Genomic DNA, 17681 nt, shown 5'->3' on the forward strand with positions numbered 1-17681 from the left:
TCTCTCTTCTAACAGAGTGGCTGTCTACTCACTTCCTCTCTCTTCTAACAGAGTGGCTGTCTACTCACTTCCTCTCTCTGCTAACAGAGTGGCTGTCTACTCTCTTCTCTCTCTGCTAACAGAGTGGCTGTCTACTCTCTTCCTCTCTCTGCTAACAGAGTGGCTGTCTACTCTCTGCTAACAGAGTGGCTGTCTACTCTCTTCTAACAGAGTGGCTGTCTACTCTCTTCTTCTCTCTGCTAACATAGTGGCTGTCTACTCTCTTCTAACAGAGTGGCGGTCTACTCTATTCTCTCTTCTAACAGTGGCTGTCTACTCTCTTCTAACAGAGTGGCTGTCTACTCTCTTCTTCTCTCTTCTAACAGTGGCTGTCTACTCTCTTCTCTCTTCTAACAGAGTGGCTGTCTACTCTCATCAAACAGAGTGGCTGTCTACTCTCTTCTTCTCTCTGCTAACAGAGTGGCTGTCTACCCTCTTCTTCTCTCTTCTAACAGTGGCTGTCTACTCTCTTCTCTCTTCTAACAGAGTGGCTGTCTACTCTCTTCTAACAGAGTGGCTGTCTACTCTCATCAAACAGAGTGGCTGTCTACTCTCTTCTCTCTGCTAACAAAGTGGCTGTCTACTCTCTTCTTCTCTCTGCTAACAGAGTGGCTGTCTACTCTCTTCTTCTCTCTTCTAACAGAGTGGCTGTCTACTCTCATCAAACAGAGTGGCTGTCTACTCTCTTCTCTCTTCTAACAGAGTGGCTGTCTACTCTCTTCTAACATAGTGTCTGTCTACTCTCTAACATAGTGGCTGTCTACTCTCTTCTTCTCTCTTCTAACAGAGTGGCTGTCTACTCTCTTCTTCTCTCTTCTAACAGAGTGGCTGTCTACTCTCTTCTTCTCTCTTCTAACAGAGTGGCTGTCTACTCTCTTCTTCTCTCTTCTAACATAGTGGCTGTCTACTCTCTGCTAACAGAGTGGCTGTCTACTCTCTGCTAACAGAGTGGCTATCTACTCTCTGCTAACAGAGTGGCTGTCTACTCTCTGCTAACAGAGTGGCTGTCTACTCTCTTCTTCTCTCTTCTAACATAGTGGCTGTCTACTCTCTTCTTCTCTCTTCTAACAGAGTGGCTGTCTACTCTATTCTTCTCTCTTCTAACATAGTGGCTGTCTACTCTCTTCTTCTCTCTGCTAACATAGTGGCTGTCTACTCTCTTCTTCTCTCTTCTAACATAGTGGCTGTCTACTCTCTTCTTCTCTCTTCTAACATAGTGGCTGTCTACTCTCTGCTAACAGAGTGGCTGTCTACTCTCTGCTAACAGAGTGGCTGTCTACTCTCTGCTAACAGAGTGGCTGTCTACTCTCTTCCTCTCTCTGCTAACATAGTGGCTGTCTACTCTCTTCTCTCTTCTAACAGAGTGGCTGTCTACTCTCTTCTTCTCTCTTCTAACATAGTGGCTGTCTACTGTCTTCTTCTCTCTGCTAACAGAGTGGCTGTCTACTCTCTTCTTCTCTCTGCTTCACTTTTATCTACATTTATCTACATTTTATATTCCTGAGTCCCAAATGGCAACCTATTCCCTATATAGCGCACTAACTGTGGATGTTCCCACTGTGTCAATCATCTTCCCACTACAATTCAATTGGTGACAATATTGAGTAAAAACACACAAATCAGTACTTAACTCTAAACTATATCTTTATTGAGACAGTTTCATTGAGTTTGACCTTCTCTGAACTCTGTGTGAAGAACACCAGTCAGAAACCGTGGGGAGTCTTGGAGCACTGCCATCGCTAAACTCGCCAGCAGCAAATGGAGGGATTACATCCCAGTTGACACCATCTCATCCCTAATCTCTGTTAATCTGCCTGTTTAATCTCAACCCATAATCTGGAAACCTCTTTCTACTGAAAACTGATATCTAGTGTGCTTAACTCAATTCACCCCTCTGCATCACTACCCTCTGAGTAGTGATGCTGGAAAACACAACAACACACAGAGAACACACAGAGAACACACAGAGAACACACACAGACAAACACTTTTGTTGACTAACCGTAGATTCCAGTGGAGATGCAAGGGAACGCCTGGGGGTATAAAACACAGTGTAAAACAGAGAAAACACATTTAAAACTGATTGATGATAATAACCCTTCCACCCACCACAGTGCGTAGCTTGGTATCGGTGGCCTTCTGCAGGCTGTGATGGTAGCAGTCCCTGAGACGGCTCCTCTCCTCCTCCCCCACTTTCCCCATCGCTATGGGCCCCACTGTGTGGATCACATCTGGAACACACAGACAGACATATATATATATAGAGAGAGAAAGAATCAGAGAGAGAGAGAAAGAATCAGAGAGAGAGAGAGAGAGAGAGAGAGAGAGAGAGAGAGAGAGAGAGAGAGAGAGAGAGAGAGAGAGAGAGAGAGAGAGAGAGAGAGAGAGAGAGAGAGAGAGAGAGAGAGAGAGAGAGAGAGAGAGAGAATGACAGAGACGAAGAGCGAGATTACGTTCATCATTCACAGCACACTGCAATCAACAAACTGCACTACTCTGGTATTCTGAACACAATGCCTACAGGGACACTGCATCAATCTATTACTACACTGAAGCCCTTTTCCTACTGGGCTGGCTTGTCTCAGAGTACATTAGCTCTGTGCACTGAGCCTCAGTCAAGAGCAAGGGGACCTTTGGGGGTCTGGGTGGGTTAGTAGGGGTTAGAGGGGGTCTGGGGGGGGGGTCTCTGTTAGTAACACAAAGGTCAACCATCACAGTACTCCCGTTAAAAGCCCAACATGACTCAAGGTTCAGAGTATGGTCATTTATGGTGGCTATCATTCTGTATGTCATTGAGATAAATGTCAGGTCACCACCACACTATACCACTGAGTCTGAGTCACCACCACACTATACCACGGAGTCTGAGTCACCACCACACTATACCACTGAGTCTGCGTCACCACCACACTATACCACTGAGTCTGAGTCACCACCACACTATACCACTGAGTCTGAGTCACCACCACACTATACCACTGAGTCTGAGTCGCCACCACACTATACCACTGAGTCTGAGTCACCACCACAATATACCACTGATTCTGAGTCACCACCACACTATACCACTGAGTCTGGGCCACGACCACACTATACCACTGAGCCACCACCACACTATACCACTGAGTCTGGGCCACGACCACACTATACCACTGAGTCTGAGTCACCACCACACTATACCACTGAGTCTGAGTCACCACCACACTATACCACTGAGTCTGAGTCACCACCACACTATACCACTGAGTCTGAGTCACCACCACACAATACCACTGAGTCTGAGTCACCACCACACTATACCACTGATTCTGAGTCACCACCACACTATACCACTGAGTCTGGGCCACGACCACACTATACCACTGAGCCACCACCACACTATACCACTGAGCCACCACCACACTATACCACTGAGTCTGGGCCACCACCACACTATACCACTGAGTCTGAGTCACCACCACACTATACCACTGAGTCTGAGTCACCACCACACTATACCACTGAGTCTGAGTCACCACCACACTATACCACTGAGTCTGAGTCACCACCACACTATACCACTGAGTCACCACCACACTATGCCACTGAGCCACCACCACACTATACCACTGAGTCACCACCACACTATGCCACCACCACACTATACCACTGAGCCACCACCACACTATACCACTGAGTCTGGGCCACGACCACACTATACCACTGAGTCTGAGTCACCACCACACTATACCACTGAGTCTGAGTCACCACCACACTATACCACTGAGTCTGAGTACCACTATACCACTGAGTCTGGGCCACGACCACACTATACCACTGAGTCTGAGCCACCACCACACTATACCACTGAGTCACCACCACACTATACCACTGAGTCTGGGCCACGACCACACTATACCACTGAGTCTGAGCCACCACCACACTATACCACTGTCACCACCACACTATACCACTGAGCACCCACCACACTATACCACTGAGTCTTAGCCACCACCACACTATACCACTGACTGATGCCACTGAGCCACCACCACCACCACACTATACCACTGAGCCCCCACCACACTATACCACTGATACCCACCACCACACTATACCACCACCACACTATACCACTGAGCCACCACCACACTATACCACTGAGTCACCACCATACTATCCACTGAGCCACCACCACACTATACCACTGAGCCCCCACCACACTATACCACTGATCCCCCACCACACTATACCACTGAGTCTGAGCCACCACCACACTATACCACTGAGTCTGAGTCACCACCGAGTCACCACCACTATACCACTGAGCCACCACCCACATTGAGTCTGAGTCACCACCACACTATACCACTGAGTCTGAGTCACCACCACACTATACCACTGAGTCTGAGTCACCACCACACTATGCCACTGAGTACCACTGATTCTGAGTCACCACCACACTATACCACTGAGTCTGAGTCACCACCACACTATACCACAGTCTGGGCCACCACCACACTATACCCACTGAGCCACCACCACACTATACCACTGAGTCTGAGCCACCACCACACTATACCACTGAGCCACCACCACACTATACCACTGAGTCAGCCACCACCACACTATACCACTGAGTCTGAGCCACCACCACACTATACCACTGAGCCACCACCACCACTATGCCACTGAGCCACCACCACACTATACCACACTGAGCCACCACCACACTATACCACTACCACTGAGCCACCACCACACTATACCACTGAGTCTGATCACACTATACCACACCACACTATACCACTGAGCCACCACCACACTATACCACTGAGCCACCACCACACTATACCACTGAGTCTGAGTCAGCCCCCACCACACTATACCACTGAGTCTGACCACCACCATACTATACCACTGAGCCACCACCACACTATACCACTGAGCCCCCCACCACACTATACCACCACACTATACCACTGAGTCTGAGCCACCACCACACTATACCACTGAGTCTGAGTCACCACGAGTCACCACCAAACTATACCACTGAGCCACCACCCACTATACCATTGAGTCTGAGTCACCACCACACTATACCACTGAGTCTGAGTCACCACCACACTATACCACTGAGTCTGAGTCACCACCACACTATGCCACTGAGTCTGAGTCACCACCACACTATACCACTGATTCTGAGTCACCACCACACTATACCACTGAGTCTGACCACACTATACCACTGAGCCACCACCACACTATACCACTGAGCCACCACCACACTATACCACTGAGTCTGAGCCCCCACCACACTATACCACTGAGCTGACCACCACACTATACCACTGAGTCTATACCACTGAGCCCACCACCACACTATACCACTGAGTCACCACACTGAGCCACCTACACACTATACCACTGAGCCACCACCACACTATACCACTGAGTCTGAGCCACCACCACACTATACCACTGAGTCTGAGTCACCACCACACTATATACCACTGAGTCTGAGTCACCACCACACTATACCCACTGAGTCACCACCACACTATACCACTGAGTCTAAGTCACCACCACACTATACCACTGAGTCTGAGTCACCACCACACTATACCACTGAGTCAGGCCACCACCACACACACCACACTATACCACTGAGCCACCACCACACTATACCACTGAGTCTGGGCCACGACCACACTATACCACTGAGTCTGAGCCCCCACCACACTATACCACTGAGCCACCACCACACTATACCACTGAGTGAGCTTAGCCACCACCACACTATACCACTGAGTCTGAGCCACCACCACACTTTATACCACTGAGTCTGAGTCACCACCACAATATACCACTGATTCTGAGTCACCACCACACTATACCACTGAGCCACCACCACACTATACCACTGAGTCTGGGCCCGACCACACTATACCACTGACTGAGCCCCCACCACACTATACCACTGAGTCTGAGCCACCACCACACTATACCACTGAGTCTGAGCCCACCACCACACTATACCACTGAGTCTGAGCCACCACCACACTTTGCCACTGAGCCCCCACCACACTATACCACTGAGTCACCATCACACTATGCCACTGAGCCACCACCACACTATACCACTGAGCCACCACCACACTATACCACTGAGTACCACTGAGTCACCACCACACTATGCCACTGAGCCACCACCACACTATACCACTGAGTCACCACCACACTATACCACTGAGTCTGAGACCACACTATACCACTGAGCCACCACCACACTATACCACTGAGTCTGGGCCACCACCACACTATACCACTGAGTCTGAGTCACCACCACACTATACCACTGAGTCTGAGTCACCACCACACTATACCACTGAGTCTGAGTCACCACCACATTATACCACTGAGTCTGAGTCACCACCACACTATACCACTGATTCTGAGTCACCACCACACTATACCACTGAGTCTGGGCCACGACCACACTATACCACTGAGCCACCACCACACTATACCACTGAGTCTGGGCCCACCACACTATACCACTGAGTCTGAGTCACCACCACACTATACCACTGAGTCTGAGTCACCACCACACTATACCACTGAGTCTGAGTCACCACCACACTATACCACTGAGTCTGAGTCACCACCACACTATACCACTGAGTCACCACCACACTATGCCACTGAGCCACCACCACACTATACCACTGAGTCACCACCACACTATGCCACCACCACACTATACCACTGAGCCACCACCACACTATACCACTGAGCCCCCACCACACTATAAAACTGTGTCTGAGTCACCACCACACTATACCACTGAGTCTGGGCCATGACCACACTATACCACTGAGTCTGAGTCACCACCACACTATACCACTGAGTCTGAGTCACCACCACACTATACCACTGAGTCTGAGTCACCACCACACTATACCACTGAGTCTGAGTCACCACCACACTATACCACTGAGTCACCACCACACTATGCCACTGAGCCACCACCACACTATACCACTGAGTCACCACCACACTATGCCACCACCACACTATACCACTGAGCCACCACCACACTATACCACTGAGCCCCCACCACACTATACAACTGTGTCTGAGTCACCACCACACTATACCACTGAGTTTGGGCCACGACCACACTATACCACTGAGTCTGAGCCACCACCACACTATACCACTGAGCACCCACCACACTATACCACTGAGTCTTAGCCACCACCACACTATACCACTGATCCCCCACCCACTATGCTACTGAGCCACCACCACACTATACCACTGAGCCCCCACCATACTATACCACTGAGCCCCCACAACACTATACCACTGAGCCCCCATCACACTATACCACTGAGCCCCCATCACACTATACCACTGAGCCCCCACCACACTATACCACTGAGTCACCACCACACTATACCACTGATCCACCACCACACTATACCACTGAGCCCCCACCACACTATACCACTGATCCACCACCACACTATACCACTGAGCCCCCACCACACTATACCACTGATCCCCCACCACACTATACCACTGAGTCTGAGCCACCACCACACTATACCACTGAGTCTGAGTCACCACCGAGTCACCACCAAACTATACCACTGAGCCACCACCACTATACCATTGAGTCTGAGTCACCACCACACTATACCATTGAGTCTGAGTCACCACCACACTATACCACTGAGTCTGAGTCACCACCACACTATGCCACTGAGTCTAAGTCACCACCACAATATACCACTGATTCTGAGTCACCACCACACTATACCACTGAGTCTGGGCCACCACCACACTATACCACTGAGTCTGAGCCCCCACCACACTATACCACTGAGCCACCACCACACTATACCACTGAGTGTTAGCCACCACCACACTATACCACTGAGTCACCACCACACTATACCACAGAGCCACCACCACACTTTGCCACTGAGCCCCCACCACACTATGCCACTGAGTCTGAGTCACCACCACAATATACCACTGATTCTGAGTCACCACCACACTATACCACTGAGTCTGGGCCACGACCACACTATACCACTGATCCCCCACCACACTATGCTACTGAGCCACCACCACACTATACCACTGAGTCTGGGCCACGACCACACTATACCACTGAGTCTGAGCCCCCACCACACTATACCACTGAGTCTGAGCCCCCACCACTATACCACTGAGTCTGAGCCCCCACCACACTATACCACTGAGCCACCACCACACTATACCTCTGAGCCACCACCACACTTTGCCACTGAGCCCCCACCACACTATACCACTGAGTCACCATCACACTATGCCACTGAGCCACCACCACACTATACCACTGAGCCACCACCACACTATACCACTGAGCCACCACCACACTATACCACTGAGTCACCACCACACTATGCCACTGAGCCACCACCACACTATACCGCTGAGTCACCACCACCCTATGCCACCACCACAGTATACCACTGAGCCACCACCACACTATAAAACTGAGTCTGGGCCACACCACACTATACCACTGAGTCACCACCACACTATGCCACTGAGCCCCCACCACACTATACCACTGAGCCCCCACCACACTATACCACTGAGTCTTAGCCACCACCACACTATACCACTGATCCCCCACCACACTATGCCACTGAGCCACCACCACACTATACCACTGAGCCCCCACCACACTATACCACTGAGCCCCACCACACTATACCACTGAGACCCCACCACACTATACCACTGAGCCACCACCACACTATACCACTGAGTCACCACCACACTATACCACTGAGCCACCACCACACTATACCACTGAGCCCCCACCACACTATACCACTGATCCCCCACCACACTATACCACTGAGTCTGAGCCACCACCACACTATACCACTGAGTCTGAGTCACCACCACACTATACCACTGAGCCCCCACCACACTATACCACTGAGTCTGAGCCACCACCACACTATGCCACTGAGCCCCACCACACTATACCACTGAGTCTGAGCCACCACCACCACACTATGAGCCACCACCACACTATACCACTGAGCCACCACCACACTATACCACTGATTCTGAGTCACCACCACACTATACCACTGAGTCTGAGCCACCACCACACTATACCACTGAGCCACCACCACACTATGCCACTGAGTCTGAGTCACCACCACAATATACCACTGATTCTGAGTCACCACCACACTATACCACTGAGTCTGGGCCACCACCACACTATACCACTGAGCCACCACCACACTATACCACTGAGTCTGGGCCACCACCACACTATACCACTGAGTCTGAGCCCCCACCACACTATACCACTGAGTCTGAGCCCCCACCACACTATACCAGTCTGAGCCCCACCACACTATACCACTGAGCCACCACCACACTATGCCTCTGAGCCACCACCCACTTTGCCACTGATACCACACTATACCACTGAGTCACCATCACACTATGCCACTGAGCCACCACCACACTATACCACTGAGCCACCACCACACTATACCACTGAGCCACCACCACACTATACCACTGAGTCACCACCACACTATGCCACTGAGCCACCACCACACTATACCACTGAGTCACCACCACCCTATGCCACCACCACTACCACTGAGCCACCACCACACTATACCACTGAGTCTGGGCCACCACCACACTATACCACTGAGTCACCACCACACTATGCCACTGAGCCCCCACCACACTATACCACTGAGCCCCCACCACACTATACCACTGAGTCTTAGCCACCACCACACTATACCACTGATCCACCACCACACTATGCCACTGAGCCACCACCACACTATACCACTGAGCCACCACCACACTATACCACTGAGCCCACCACCACACTACCACTGAGCCCCACCACACTATACCACTGAGCCACCACCACACTATACCACTGAGTCACCACCACACTATACCACTGAGCCACCACCACACTATACCACTGACCACCACACTATACCACTGATCTGAGCCACCACCACACTATACCACTGAGTCTGAGCCACCACCACACTATACCACTGAGTCTGAGTCACCACCACACTATACCACTGAGCCCCCACCACACTATACCACTGAGTCTGAGCCACCACCACACTATACCACTGAGCCCCCACCACACTATACCACTGAGTCTGACTGAGCCACCACCACACTATACCACTGAGCCACCACCACACTATACCACTGAGCCACCACCACACTATACCACTGAGTCTTAGCCACCACCACACTATACCACTGAGCCACCACCACACTATACCACTGAGCCCCCACCACACTACGCCACTGAGCCACCACCACACTATACCACTGAGACCCCACCACACTATACCACTGAGCCCCCACCACACTATACCACTGAGTCTGAGCCACCACCACACTATACCACTGAGTCTGAGTCACCACCACACTATACCACTGAGCCCCCACCACACTATACCACTGAGTCTGAGCCCCACCACACTATACCACTGAGTCTGAGCCACCACCACACTATACCACTGAGTCTGAGTCACCACCACACTATACCACTGAGTCACCACCACACTATGCCACTGAGCCACCACCACACTATACCACTGAGTCACCACCACACTATGCCACCACCACACTATACCACTGAGCCACCACCACACTATACCACTGAGCCCCCACCACACTATACAACTGAGTCTGAGTCACCACCACACTATACCACTGAGTTTGGAGCCACCACCACACTATACCACTGAGTCTGAGCCACCACCACACTATACCACTGAGTCTTAGCCACCACCACCCACCACACTATACCACTGAGTCTTAGCCACCACCACACTATACCACTGAGCCCCCACCACACTATGCCACTGAGCCACCACCACACTATACCACTGAGCCCCCACCACTATACCACTGAGCCCCCACCACACTATACCACTGAGCCCCCACCACACTATACCACTGAGTCACCATCACACTATACCACTGAGCCCCACCACACTATACCACTGAGTCACCACCACACTATACCACTGAGCCACCACCACACTATACCACTGAGCCCCCACCACACTATACCACTGATCCCCACCACACTATACCACTGAGTCTGAGCCACCACCACACTATACCACTGAGTCACCAGTCACCACCAAACACTGAGTCACCACCAAACTATACCACTGAGCCACCACCACTATACCACTGAGTCTGAGTCACCACCACACTATACCACTGAGTCTGAGTCACCACCACACTATACCACTGAGTCTGAGTCACCACCACACTATACCACTGAGTCTGAGTCACCACCACACTATACCACTGAGTCTGAGTCACCACCACACTATACCACTGAGTCTGAGTCACCACCACACTATACCACACTGAGCCACCACCACACTATACCACTGAGCCACCACCACACTATACCACTGATTCTGAGTCACCACCACACTATACCACTGAGCCACCACCACACTATACCACTGAGCCACCACCACACTATACCACTGAGTCTGAGCCACGACCACACTATACCACTGAGTCTGAGTCACCACCACACTATACCACTGAGTCTGAGCCACCACCACACTATACCACTGAGTCTGAGTCACCACCACACTATACCACTGAGCCACCACCCACTATACCCTGAGTCTGAGTCACCACCACACTATACCACTGACTGAGCCACCACCACACTATACCACTGAGTCTGAGCCACCCACCACCACTATACCACTGAGCCACCACCACTACTGAGCCACCACCACTGAGCCACCACCACACTATACCACTGAGCCACCACCACACTATACCACTGAGTCTGAGTCACCACCCACCACACTGAGTCACCACCACACTATACCACTGAGCCACCACCACACTATACCAGTCTGAGCCACCACCACACTATACCACTGAGTCACCACCACACATGCCACTGAGCCACCACCACACTATACCACTGAGCCACCACCACACTGCCACCACCCACTGAGCCACCACCACACTATACCAAGTACCACTGAGTTGAGTCTGAGTCACCCACCACACTATGCCACTGCCAGCCTGAGCCACCACCACACTATACCACTGAGTCTGAGTCACCACCACACTATACCACTGACTGAGCCACCACCACACTATACCCACTGAGCCCCACCACACTATACCACTGAGCCACCACCACACTATACCACAGCCCCCACCACACTATACCACTGAGTCACCACCACACTATACCACTGAGCCACCACCACACTATACCACTGAGTCTGAGTCACCACCACACTATACCACTGAGCCACCACCACACTATACCACTGACCCCACCACACATACCACTGAGTCTGAGCCACCACCACACTATACCACTGAGCCCCACCACACTATACCACTGAGCCACCACCACACTATACCACTGATTCACCACACCATACCACACACTATACCACTGAGTCTGAGCCCCCACCACACTATACCACTATACCACTGAGCCCCCACCACACTATACCACTGAGTGAGCCACCACCACACTATACCACTGAGCCACCACCACACTATACCACTGAGCCACCACCACACTATACCACTGAGCCCCCACCACACTATACCACTGAGCCACCACCACACTATACCACTGAGTCTGAGCCACCACCACACTATACCACTGAGTCTGAGTCACCACCTGAGTCACCATACCATACCACTGAGCCACCACCACTATGCCACTGAGTCTGAGTCACCACCACACTATACCACTGATTCTGAGTCACCACCACACTATACCACTGAGTCTGAGTCACCACCACACTATACCACTGAGTCTAAGTCACCACCACAATATACCACTGATTCTGAGTCACCACCACACTATACCACTGAGTCTGGGCCACCACCACACTATACCACTGAGCCACCACCACACTATACCACTGAGTCTGAGCCACCACCACACTATACCACTGAGTCTGAGCCCCCACCACACTATACCACTGAGCCACCACCACACTTTGCCACTGATGAGCCACCACCACACTATACCACTGAGTCACCATCACACTAGCCACACCACCACACTATACCACTGAGCCACCACCACACTATACCACTGAGCCACCACCACACTATACCACTGAGTCACCACCACCACTATGCCACTGAGCCACCACCACACTATACCGCTGAGTCACCACCACCCTATGCCACCACCACAGTATACCACTGAGCCACCACCACACTATAAAACTGAGTCTGGGCCACCACCACACTATACCACTGAGTCACCACCACACTATGCCACTGAGCCCCACCACACTATACCACTGAGCCCCCACCACACTATACCACTGAGTCTTAGCCACCACCACACTATACCACTGATCCCCCACCACACTATGCCACTGAGCCACCACCACACTATACCACTGAGCCCCCACCACACTATACCACTGAGCCCCACCCACTATACCACTGAGACCCCACCACACTATACCACTGAGCCACCACCACACTATACCACTGAGTCACCACCACACTATACCACTGAGCCACCACCACACTATACCACTGAGCCCCCACCACACTATACCACTGATCCCCCACCACACTATACCACTGAGTCTGAGCCACCACCACACTATACCACTGAGTCTGAGTCACCACCACTCTATACCACTGAGCCCCCACCACACTATACCACTGAGTCTGAGCCACCACCACACTATGCCACTGAGCCCCCACCACACTATACCACTGAGTCTGAGCCACCACCACACTATACCACTGAGCCACCACCACACTATACCACTGAGCCACCACCACACTATACCACTGAGCCACCACCACACTATACCACTGAGTCTTAGCCACCACCACACTATACCACTGAGCCACCACCACACTATACCACTGTACGCCACTGAGCCACCACCACACTATACCACTGAGACCCCACCACACTATACCACTGATCCCCCACCACACTATACCACTGAGTCTGAGCCACCACCACACTATACCACTGAGTCTGAGTCACCACCACACTATACCACTGAGCCCCCACCACACTATACCACTGATCCCCACCACACTATACCACTGAGTCTGAGCCACCACCACACTATACCACTGAGTCTGAGTCACCACCACACTATACCACTGAGTCACCACCACACTATGCCACTGAGCCACCACCACACTATACCACTGAGTCACCACCACACTATGCCACCACCACACTATACCACTGAGCCACCACCACACTATACCACTGAGCCCCCACCACACTATACAACTGTGTCTGAGTCACCACCACACTATACCACTGAGTTTGGGCCACGACCACACTATACCACTGAGTCTGAGCCACCACCACACTATACCACTGAGCACCCACCACACTATACCACTGAGTCTTAGCCACCACCACACTATACCACTGATCCCCACCACACTATGCCACTGAGCCACCACCACACTATACCACGAGCCCCCACCACACTATACCACTGAGTCCCCACCACACTATACCACTGAGCCCCCCATCACACTATACCACTGAGCCACCATCACACTATACCACTGAGCCCCACCACACTATACCACTGAGTCACCACCACACACTGAGCCACCACCCACAATACCACTGAGCCCCCACCACACTATACCACTGATCCCCCACCACACTATACCACTGAGTCTGAGCCACCACCACACTATACCACTGAGTCTGAGTCACCACCAAACTATACCACTGAGCCACCACCACTATACCATTGAGTCTGAGTCACCACCACACTATACCATTGAGTGTGAGTCACCACCACACTATACCACTGAGTCTGAGTCACCACCACACTATACCACTGAGTCTGAGTCACCACCACACTATGCCACTGAGTCTAAGTCACCACCACAATATACCACTGATTCTGAGTCACCACCACACTATACCACTGAGTCTGGGCCACGACCACACTATACCACTGAGCCACCACCACACTATGCCACTGAGTCTGAGTCACCACCACAATATACCACTGATTCTGAGTCACCACCACCCTATACCACTGAGTCTGGGCCACGACCACACTATACCACTGAGCCACCACCACACTATACCACTGAGTCTGGGCCACGACCACACTATACCACTGAGTCTGAGCCCCCACCACACTATACCACTGAGTCTGAGCCCCCACCACACTATACCACTGAGTCTGAGAGCCCCCACCACACTATACCACTGAGCCACCACCACACTATACCTCTGAGCCACCACCACACTTTGCCACTGAGCCCCCACCACACTATACCACTGAGTCACCATCACACTATGCCACTGAGCCACCACCACACTATACCACTGAGCCACCACCACACTATACCACTGAGCCACCACCACACTATACCACTGAGTCACCACCACACTATGCCACTGAGCCACCACCACACTATACACTGTGTCTGAGTCACCACCACACTATACCACTGAGTTTGGGCCACACCACACTATACCACTGAGTCTGAGCCACCACCACACTATACCACTGAGTCACCACCACACTATGCCACTGAGCCCCCACCACACTATACCACTGTGTCTGAGTCACCACCACACTATACCACTGAGTTTGGGCCACGACCACACTATACCACTGAGTCTGAGCCACCACCACACTATACCACTGATCCCCCACCACACTATGCTACTGAGCCACCACCACACTATACCACTGAGCCCCACCATACTATACCACTGAGCCCCCACAACACTATACCACTGAGCCCCCATCACACTATACCACTGAGCCCCCATCACACTATACCACTGAGCCCCCACCACACTATACCACTGAGTCACCACCACACTATACAACTGAGCCACCACCACACTATACCACTGAGCCCCCACCACACTATCCCACTGATCCCCCACCACACTATACCACTGAGTCTGAGCCACCACCACACTATACCACTGAGTCTGAGTCACCACCGAGTCACCACAAACTATACCACTGAGTCACCACCACACTATACAACTGAGCCACCACCACACTATACCATTGAGTGTGAGTCACCACCACACTATACCACTGAGTCTAAGTCACCACCACAATATACCACTGATTCTGAGTCACCACCACACTATACCACTGAGTCTGGGCCACGACCACACTATACCACTGAGCCACCACCACACTATACCACTGAGTCTGGGCCACGACCACACTATACCACTGAGTCTGAGCCCCCACCACACTATACCACTGAGCCACCACCACACTATACCACTGAGTCTTAGCCACCACCACATTATACCACTGAGTCACCACCACACTATACCACTGAGCCACCACCACACTTTGCCACTGAGCCCCCACCACACTATGCCACTGAGTCTGAGTCACCACCACAATATACCACTGATTCTGAGTCACCACCACACTATACCACTGAGCCACCACCACACTATACCACTGAGTCTGGGCCACGACCACACTATACCACTGAGTCTGAGCCCCCACCACACTATACCACTGAGTCTGAGCCCCCACCACACTATACCACTGAGTCTGAGCCCCCACCACACTATACCACTGAGCCACCACCACACTATACCTCTGAGCCACCACCACACTTTGCCACTGAGCCCCCACCACACTATACCACTGAGTCACCATCACACTATGCCACTGAGCCACCACCACACTATACCACTGAGCCACCACCACACTATACCACTGAGCCACCACCACACTATACCACTGAGTCACCACCACACTATGCCACTGAGCCACCACCACACTATACCACTGAGTCACCACCACACTATACCACTGAGTCTGGGCCACGACCACACTATACCACTGAGCCACCACCACACTATACCACTGAGTCTGGGCCACGACCACACTATACCACTGAGTCTGAGTCACCACCACACTATACCACTGAGTCTGAGTCACCACCACACTATACCACTGAGTCTGAGTCACCACCACATTATACCACTGAGTCTGAGTCACCACCGCACTATACCACTGATTCTGAGTCACCACCACACTATACCACTGAGTCTGGGCCACGACCACACTATACCACTGAGCCACCACCACACTATACCACTGAGTCTGGGCCACGACCACACTATACCACTGAGTCTGAGTCACCACCACACTATACCACTGAGTCTGAGTCACCACCACACTATACCACTGAGTCTGAGTCACCACCACACTATACCACTGAGTCTGAGTCACCACCACACTATACCACTGAGTCACCACCACACTATGCCACTGAGCCACCACCACACTATACCACTGAGTCACCACCACACTATGCCACCACCACACTATACCACTGAGCCACCACCACACTATACCACTGAGCCCCCACCACACTATAAAACTGTGTCTGAGTCACCACCACACTATACCACTGAGTCTGGGCCATGACCACACTATACCACTGAGTCTGAGTCACCACCACACTATACCACTGAGTCTGAGTCACCACCACACTATACCACTGAGTCTGAGTCACCACCACACTATACCACTGAGTCT

General features: G+C 51.9%; 1 protein-coding gene across 2 annotated transcripts in view; it reads right to left on the minus strand.

Moving 5' to 3' along the window:
* The window catches only part of macrod1 (mono-ADP ribosylhydrolase 1), a 153057-nt gene that overhangs the window by 24966 nt on the left and 110410 nt on the right, over positions 1-17681 (minus strand). For both annotated transcript variants that reach the window (XM_042303288.1, XM_042303289.1), the window contains exons 6-7: positions 2149-2270; positions 2042-2072 (exon numbers count right to left, since the gene is read on the minus strand). In XM_042303288.1, the coding sequence (XP_042159222.1) occupies positions 2042-2072; positions 2149-2270 (153 nt within the window). The remainder of the gene's footprint in view (positions 1-2041; positions 2073-2148; positions 2271-17681) is intronic.

Source organism: Oncorhynchus tshawytscha, linkage group LG21 (genome assembly GCF_018296145.1).
Source record: "Oncorhynchus tshawytscha isolate Ot180627B linkage group LG21, Otsh_v2.0, whole genome shotgun sequence".
In the NCBI taxonomy this organism is placed as follows: Eukaryota; Metazoa; Chordata; class Actinopteri; order Salmoniformes; family Salmonidae; genus Oncorhynchus; species Oncorhynchus tshawytscha.